This window comes from Opisthorchis viverrini (assembly GCF_000715545.1).
Source record: "Opisthorchis viverrini unplaced genomic scaffold opera_v5_11, whole genome shotgun sequence".
Taxonomy (NCBI): Eukaryota; Metazoa; Platyhelminthes; class Trematoda; order Opisthorchiida; family Opisthorchiidae; genus Opisthorchis; species Opisthorchis viverrini.
The window spans coordinates 1,914,912-1,923,467 of NW_008751667.1; the positions used below are offsets into that span (position 1 = coordinate 1,914,912).

General features: G+C 43.7%; 1 protein-coding gene across 1 annotated transcript in view; it reads left to right on the forward strand.

Annotated features, from left to right (window-relative positions):
• Positions 1-288: 288 nt before the first annotated feature.
• The window catches only part of T265_01067 (hypothetical protein), a gene marked incomplete at both ends in the record, with an annotated part of 10,162 nt that continues 1,894 nt past the window's right edge, over positions 289-8,556 (forward strand). The window contains one exon of the mRNA XM_009165010.1: positions 289-380. Within this exon, the coding sequence (XP_009163274.1) occupies positions 289-380 (92 nt within the window). The remainder of the gene's footprint in view (positions 381-8,556) is intronic.

Genomic DNA, 8,556 nt, shown 5'->3' on the forward strand with positions numbered 1-8,556 from the left:
CACTTCTTTGCACAGTGCTGGGAGTTTCGTCTGTGGCACGGCGCTACCGGACTCACTCGAACACTGGATATCAGACTGTACAGTGGCACTACTTAAATCTCGGGGGAATATTCCCACCGGTCCCGAACACAATTTAACCCGGCGAATTATCGGACGTCAGGTGATTTTGAGCTTGCGAGCCGACCGTGAAGTCTGGTGGAGTCGGAAAGCCAGTAAAATGGAAGACTCCCAGAAACCAGAAACCTGATCCATGCAACCAGTTACCGGAAACCACCTGAGAGCAAAGCCATGAAGAAACGGAATGGAGCGACCATCTTGAATAAAGGAGAAAGTGTCCTTGTTGTCAGTTTCTATCGAGACTGGCTGAATGAATTCCGGAGGTGCGTGTACCTCGGAGTGATTGTGATAGTTCCTTCCCTATCCCCTTTTATTCTTTTAAGCAAACTGAGGCTTTCAAATAAATCATGGTTACACGGCATCGAAGCATCAGTGTTGAAAACTGTTGCTACGCTGTTGATGATGATGACGCTTCAGTTTGGCCATTCTATGTGACTCCTGAATGAGAAAATGATTACTCGAGAATGTCTCATCTATGAAAGATATGCGAGACCTACCGCATACGTTGTTTTTTCTATTCAGTGTAACCTAACTACTTCTGGTGATGAACAGATTCCATCCAGGAGCATCTGAGGTCCTCTAAGATTCCAAACTACCTAGATTTTCCATCTAGATTATAAGAGTACACGAAAACAACGGTGGTTACAAGTGCATAACATTACCATATGATAAAGGTTACCTTGACAAACATGCTACTGTTGTGCCGATGTCATAAGAGACGTACGTTGAAACAGCTGTCGATTGCTCGTGTTTATACGGCATTTCAAATGGTCGAGTCTGAGAAGCAAATAATTAAGTCCGACAATACGCCCGTTGCCACCGTTATAATGAACACCGGTCGAATCCCGAAAAAAATAGTATTTAATCGTTCAGAGTTACAAAGGTATTTCATCATTGTGTGCGTTTTGGCTATTCTCAACCCCGGGCCAAAGTGGCAGTGGTTTAAACTCAACGAATCGAGTATATCGCTTGGGGGCGCAGTGAATCAGTACGTAATATGTGAGAACAAGCAAAACTACGAGAACGGCAATTCCTTCTCTCCATATTTCTAAATCAGTCATCGGACTGCTTGCTAGCTTTCGGCTTCACAAGTACTATCCACGAACCTGTTCATGTAGTCCAAAATCGCATTATGGTCACGTGACCAAAGGAATCGATCAGTCACAGAGTTTAAGACACAAGACCTTCTAACTGGCCGTGTTGATACATTTGTGGTTCGGTAATTTTGACTGAATTACGGTTTTTTTACTTTTGTTTGTGATATTCTGTTTTCAATGCACGATGTTGATTCCCTACGACTTTTACGATATCCTTGGGGCCGAATTATCTCCACTCAGGAGAAATTTGACTTGAAGTAAAGCAGATGGATGAAAAATAACATTTTTGGGAGCTTCTGGTTACAAAAATGGCGGTCTTTTGACAACTGAAGCCCACCAATCATCCTCTCGCTAGTACGTTTGGTTTCCTCCGGTCTTCATTCATTCATTCATTCATTCATTCATTCTGAAGCATCGTGGTCCCAAGAAGCTCCCTGTAAGGTGATAAATGACGGTACTTACCAAATGGGTGTGGAGTTTCATCTAAGATAAAGGACACCTTCCTAAAACTGAAAAGAGCCACACGGATGGCTATTCGGTTATCACCGGTCATCCGTCAAAGAATGCAGAGAGCAAAGGGGCTTATTCTTTGACATTGCTTCTAAAAGACTAGCCGAAGAGCATATTGTAGATGCTGATTCAGATTAATCACACTCGCTGGTTTACCGACATTTTAAAATTAGGAAGGAGTTTCGATATATATTGACCACGCTGGAGTTCAGTTGTGTAAGTATGAAGCTTCAGGCATCCTCATTAGCTGGAAGGTTAGAACTCCCACCCAGTAAGTGGCGTCTTACCGATCACGCTGTAGGTATTTCAACCCCTTAATTGAAAACCTTGCGCCTAATTGTATGACATGAATAAACTCGTAGTCTGTCCACCAAAGACGTCTCAAGACGCCACACAATGGGGATAAGAAAGCCTCCAAGGAATTCAGCTACCCGAAGTTTGATTTGTGGCAACTGATCCGAATTCTTTTACTTGTCCATTCAGACACCACTTGGCAACTTTTTCTAAATCCTCCTTAAGGCAAGATGTAGAATTCCAGCCTAGGTTGCTCATCCCTTTTGGTTTGATTTTATAAAAAAAAATGGAAATCCACCGTCTGAAAATGCCCACAGCGGTCAAATACCACTTCAGTTCTAGTTGATAAAGAGAAGGGATGGAGTCTAGCATGAGAGTCTTTCATACAGGCCTGATGTTCCATTTGGTCTTTTTGAAGAGGTAACATTAAACGCACAAAGTGAACAAAGGTTGTTTAGAAAAGAAAACTGAATGAAAGCGGAGTCACATCTTGCTTACAGCCGCAGCTGTTATGCGGTTATCTTGCAGACACTGCTGTGTGACCCTACTCCATAATTATGTTGAATCGACCTAGAAGGACGCTTGAGTATCCTGCAACTTGTGACTGAAATTTCACTTGGTGAGAGGCTGAAAGGCAACCCCAAAAGCCGTTCTTTCCTAGAGGGTCGGTGAGCTCTCCGGGACACACATGCGGAAGGTGCATCGACTCAGCCAACATATCATTCACGTTCGGCCACTTGTGACACAGCAACCCTCAACTTTGTGAAAATTTCACTAATGGTTGGCTTATTTGTTCTAGGCAAAGGCCAGCTATACGGGGATCTGTAAGGTGTTGAGCCAACGCAACAGAATGAGTCCGACGCATGAAAGCTCATAACAGTCCAAGATTTGACAAGATGAAAACGAACCATTGTACCACCCGGAGGAAGGAAATGGCGGTGGAGCATTATGAAGGTGACATATCTGCACGAGATTTTGTCATGCTTAGGGACAAAACTTCAAGAATTCAGAAGCTCAGCTATCACCTCGAGAAGTGTAGTAACGGCATTTTTCTCGGCTTAGTTCTCGGTCTAAGCCTCCCAAATTAGTGTTCACGTCAAAATAACCACCAAAGGTGCACAAGGTATATGAACGTCCAAAACGAAGTCAGGAACACTTGTAAAAAGCTTCATGTATATAGCATAGACGGCAATAACTTCCTGGAATTTCTGACGCGTTCTGGATGCGGCATTGGCAACCGGCATTCGACAAATACTGGGTCACGATTGGCTGTTGTGTCCAGATGCTTGACCAATCATATCTCGGCTTGATGCAGAACCGGTAGGCGTCCCGAATTTCTGGCTAATCTTGCGTGGTTAGACTTCTCGGTCGTGGTAGTTCCTAACTGCGAGCGGTAAAGCGGGATCTATGTGAAGTTCCGCCTGAATCATTTAAACCATACGACTTAATGGTAGCATCACCCTGACTGGCTTCACTAAAGTGTGACGCCTCATCTAGGAGACCGGCTCACAGATAGGGTACCTAGTCAGGCCATGCTACTCAGTAATAAGAAATACCGGCGGTTTTACCGGGGTTTTACAGAAAGCCCAAACTGTTTACCTCACCCCCCTCCAAATGCTCCCGGATGACATGAGAGGTGAAAAGACCATCAAAATCAGAAACATCCGGTAGTGGATCAAATTCTTGCTGAAGGCTCATTCAGAGCAGAATTTGAAGGAGTGAGAGCAGGCTTCATACAAATCCGCTGGACAGACCTCACAAGTTTGTGAACCACGTGAGAAACCCGCCTTTTAATGATCCAAGAACTACTTCATACTCAAAAACAGAGCATACAATTTTAAAAATCCAGTTGAGTGATTGCAAGTAGACATTCAGATGACGAGAATGAAATCAAACATCGTCAGAGGACAGCAGAATAGCTACTAGTGAATACTACTGATTGGGCATACGAGTAGTATGTTTTCTTGTAAATCCGCTCCGCGTTCACTGAAAAGTGTAGCATTTGTTTACATTTGAGTAATAATAAAAAAATATCCAGAAAATCTTCGGAGGACGCGTTCGAGAAGAAGACGGATATTCGGTTTTGATAAACAAGATGCACATGGGAATTTCGCTTCCCTGTTCAATAGTCTGTAACCGGTCAGTTGGTGTTTTCTAATAAACAACTCCGCAGCGAAGGCTTTCCTTTCACTACCACAGGGTGGCACTACGAGGAGGCAAGATTCAATAATCTAGCGCTGAGGAAATGTTGAAAAATCGGTGGAGTATAAACGAACGGCTAGTCACTGGCTGTCATACGATCAGTCCCGAAATTCGGAGAATTTAGTAACCTGTACTAAGTAGTAAGCACAACATGCCAATTTAAAACCCTCCAGTGAAGGATCGCTGCCACTAGTGGAGATGGCACTGGGTACGAAACCATTATGTATGAGAAACAGTTATGGAAAACTGCGTTGTCGTTACCGGAATGAAGTGACAGCCTGAACAGTGGCACTGGAACGTCGTATCCAAGCTTTATCACATACCTAATTCTCCGTTGTGTCCATGAGGGCACCCCCAATTAGCGAATACCAGGATAGTTAGAAGAAACATTCTCACATGTACTTTTTATTCTGTGTAACGATCGTATTGTTAAGCTATGTGCTTTGCATGTCACAGGACGTTTTCATTGTACAACTCACTTCGCCGCGGCTTGTGTCGGATGGAGACGATCGACGGGCCATCGGTCTACGACCCGGCGACGATTTATGAATGTCCTTACTCGTCAACTCAGTGCCCTTCATAACTGCCGTCTCCCCGGATGGGAGCCGCGGGACGACCGCTTTGAAACGCTCCAAGTGATTGACATATAAGTCCTAAATCTATCAGTAAAGTATTAAGGATCCACAATGACAACCAGTTATTGCCAACTATCAACCACGTCACTCCTTTTAAGTTCGACTACCTGAGACCGAAGACCACAAGCAGATCTGTTAATTCCACATCAGTCTTTAGTAGGAGAACCAACTCTGAACATAACGGGACTACATAACTGCCAATGGAATCATCATCATCATCATCGACAGCATGACATCACCGATGCTTCACTGCCGTACAACCATGACTTATTTGAAAGCCTTATTGTAAAGAAAAGAGTAGAGGTGGACGGGGGAGGGACTTAGTGCCAGCTTAACACAATCATTCCGAGATGCCTACACCTCCAGACATTCACTCAGGCAATCTGGATAGAAACTGACAACAATGGAATGATAATCGTTTTTCGGTGAGACAGATTTCATTGGTTGTTCTTCACTCGCCCTTGACAGAGGAGTAGTAGTCCTAGTCTCACTTTTGACCGCTTGTACGCGACATTGATCGATAGATCAGCCGGTTCGTTGACTTTTCCTGGTCTGACCAAGTGCACCAGGCGATCAAGCGGCTATCCAGACCGGAGTTCACGGTAATAAGAAGGCATTAATGGACTGTGGTCCACAACAGTCTCAACGGTTAGCAGCCACACCTTCAACTGCTTCCAAGTGCACCAGCCCTACTCTGAGAAGAGAAGTCACGACCTTCCGGAAACCGGTTTGATAAATCTTGGAAGGCATAAATGAGCAACAAGGTACCTTGAATGCTTGTAGTGGTGTTGGTGTAAGTTCTCTGCTTTCCGTTATAAAGCTCTATGCAGATAAGCTGATATAGGTGTGCGGCAGTGAAGCAACAGTTTTCTTCTCTGGTGTTCCTGTCGATGATGATGATGCGTTCCTTGATGCTGGCAACTGCTAATCTCTCAATTCAGTCTTTCAAGTGCTTGCTTCAAATGTCGACAGCTGGGACATGATGGCTTCCATCTTTTAAGACTTATTTCCTTATGAAGTCATGCCTATACCTTCAGTAATATAATATGTAAAATAATATGCCGTTTGTGTTTCTGTAAGATGTAGCATCTGATGAAATTCCAGCAAACTGAAATCCCACCAACATGGGTATGTGGAATTAATGTTCATTTTCTGAAAAAAGTTGATTTCAAAAGTAATCGTCCATAGTTCCAGTACGAGGAGTAGACGAGAACTGCCCAGTTACTCTCAACGAGTGGCACATCTCATCGTGATGCCAAGTGTCCCTTGCAAGACAGTGCAGCACAAGACGAAGTACAGATTTCGGAGGGATTTTGATCACCTGGAATTTTTGCGCCCAGAAGTAAAAAAGCCCAGAAGTAAAAAACATATTAAATTTCATCGCTTTTTTTTACCAGGAAAATAGACTTTCAGAACTGCGATCACAGTGTATGCTAGCTAACTTGATACGATGAAGAAGCTAACTGAAAGCCAGCCAATGTTAAAAAAGGCGAATTCGCTTTCGTTCAGCGCGTACGATAGCAGGTGCGAAAGATCAGAAAAGGCTACTGTTGGTTCGTTTGCTTGGGCGAAAAGTGTGACGAAATCCGAAACCCAAAGAATTAAATGTTTGCAATGCAACGTCACAGCTTGGGAAACCGACCAAGGACCAGTCGTGACACCTGAGCTACCAAGATTACCCTGGATAGTATGTTCAGGAAAGTCTCAGTTAAAGAGGATATGGTATCATCATCATCATCATGATCATTATCATCATCGACAGCATGACACCAGTGTTCAACACTGATGCTTCACTGCCGTACAATCATGACTTATTTGAAAGCCTTGTTGTAAAGAAAAGAGTAGAGGTGGACGGGGAAGGNCTTAACACAATCATTCCGAGGTGCCTACACCTCCAGACATTCACTCAGGTAATCTGGACAGAAACTGACAACAAGAACGCCACTGACATCGGTTGGCAGCCATATCTTGTAGTGTCTCCAACCAGGCACAGTGAGGATCACGCGGTCCCCATCCTGGAAGGCGAGTAGCACCGACAGCACCCAAGCGTTTCGTGATCTCCTTCATACTCCTATGCTAAGTCAAGGGTTGGCCACCTCTCTGCTCACGCCACTCCGATTTTGGCATGGAAAACAGCACTCACTTCGGCAAACGATGGTTCGGCATACGCAACACATGTCCCAACCAACGCAACTTTTGGTGCTGGACACATTCTTCAATGAATGTACTCGCTGTAACGCTCTTTCAGTGCCAACTGCCATGCCACCCCAAAGAGGAACAGGGGATAAGGAATGTTGCCAGGTTGTTGAAGTGTGTATGGAATGTAGGCTTGATAGTGGGGAAAGTTACGGTTGATCCAACCCATCTTTCACGACAAGAATTCCATGCCGTCTACCCAAAACTAGCGACCGATGCCAGCTAACCATGCTATCTGCTCTTCTAATATGAACCTTCAGGTGGTGCCTGCTTAAAGTTTTTGGGGTATTTATGTCCCAAAACTTAAAATAATTTAACATCTATTCCTCATTCTCTTCTTTCGTTTTATCAAAACGATATTTTCAGAACAAAAGCAGAATACCCGCATGTTGGTAAAGCTTTAGTGTCCATTACTGGATTGAATCTCAATAAGCACATTCAGTGTACTGATTATAGCTATCTGTGGATTTAGCCAGATGGCACGCCGAAACCTCCGTACTAAGACCTTCAGGTTCAGTGTTCGGAGGTAAGAAGAAATGTCCAACCTCTTGCGGATCATTATGTTCTCAGACAGCATAAATCGAGCAGCATTGTTGTCACTGACCTTGCCAACATTAAGCCTATACAACGTCACGGCCTCTAAGCTCTATCGTCGGAAATTTGGCAATCTTCTTTGAGCAAAATGGATACTTAGGTCCATTTGGTTTCTTCGGTGAAGTGAGCGATTTGGTTGCCAACCTATCATGGTCTAGTACTTTTCCCAAATTTTCTTAGATCCACAAGCAAAAAATTGCTTTCAACGATAGCATACAAATTAAGTCCAGGACTCTAAAGTCTGGCTGCTCCCACAGTTTTGTGTAACTGAGCAGCTGAATTACCACCACATCACATCACACTGGTGCAACAGGTCCCGTGTTCGACCAAATCACGTGAAGATGCCTGAGATCGATTTTTGGCATTCGGGTAAGGGATCACGTGAAGCTGAATTCAACTGGATTATTGATACTGTTGAGGTACGATTGGATGTCAAGTATATACAATGACCGGTAAGGTTGTCTTATCCTACTACATGTCGCCTGTCATCCTGAATAACAACGAAGCATCATAGTGCGTTTTTTTGAATGAACTGAGCAAACTAACTTTATGAAATTCTCAGTGAAACAGAATTCTAACGCGAAAACTATATTGGTAAACCTGGATCAGTTAGGGAACAAAACAATATTCTTTCTCCTCGATATTCACTGTTGGATTAAACACATCCCAGGGATTGATACAAGATACTTCGTATAAACGGCAGATGGATGTCAACTGCGTGATGTATCTACATCCCTATGTGCTATGGTCCATCGGAATAGCTATCCTGGGGTGAAAACTAGTCCTTACCGTGCTCACTTGTTACGGTGCTGTGAGCTTTACTACTGAACAGAAACCAGAAAAATTGGTCAAAACCACCCTATCAATCATTATCATCATCATCATCATCATCATCATCATCATCATCAACA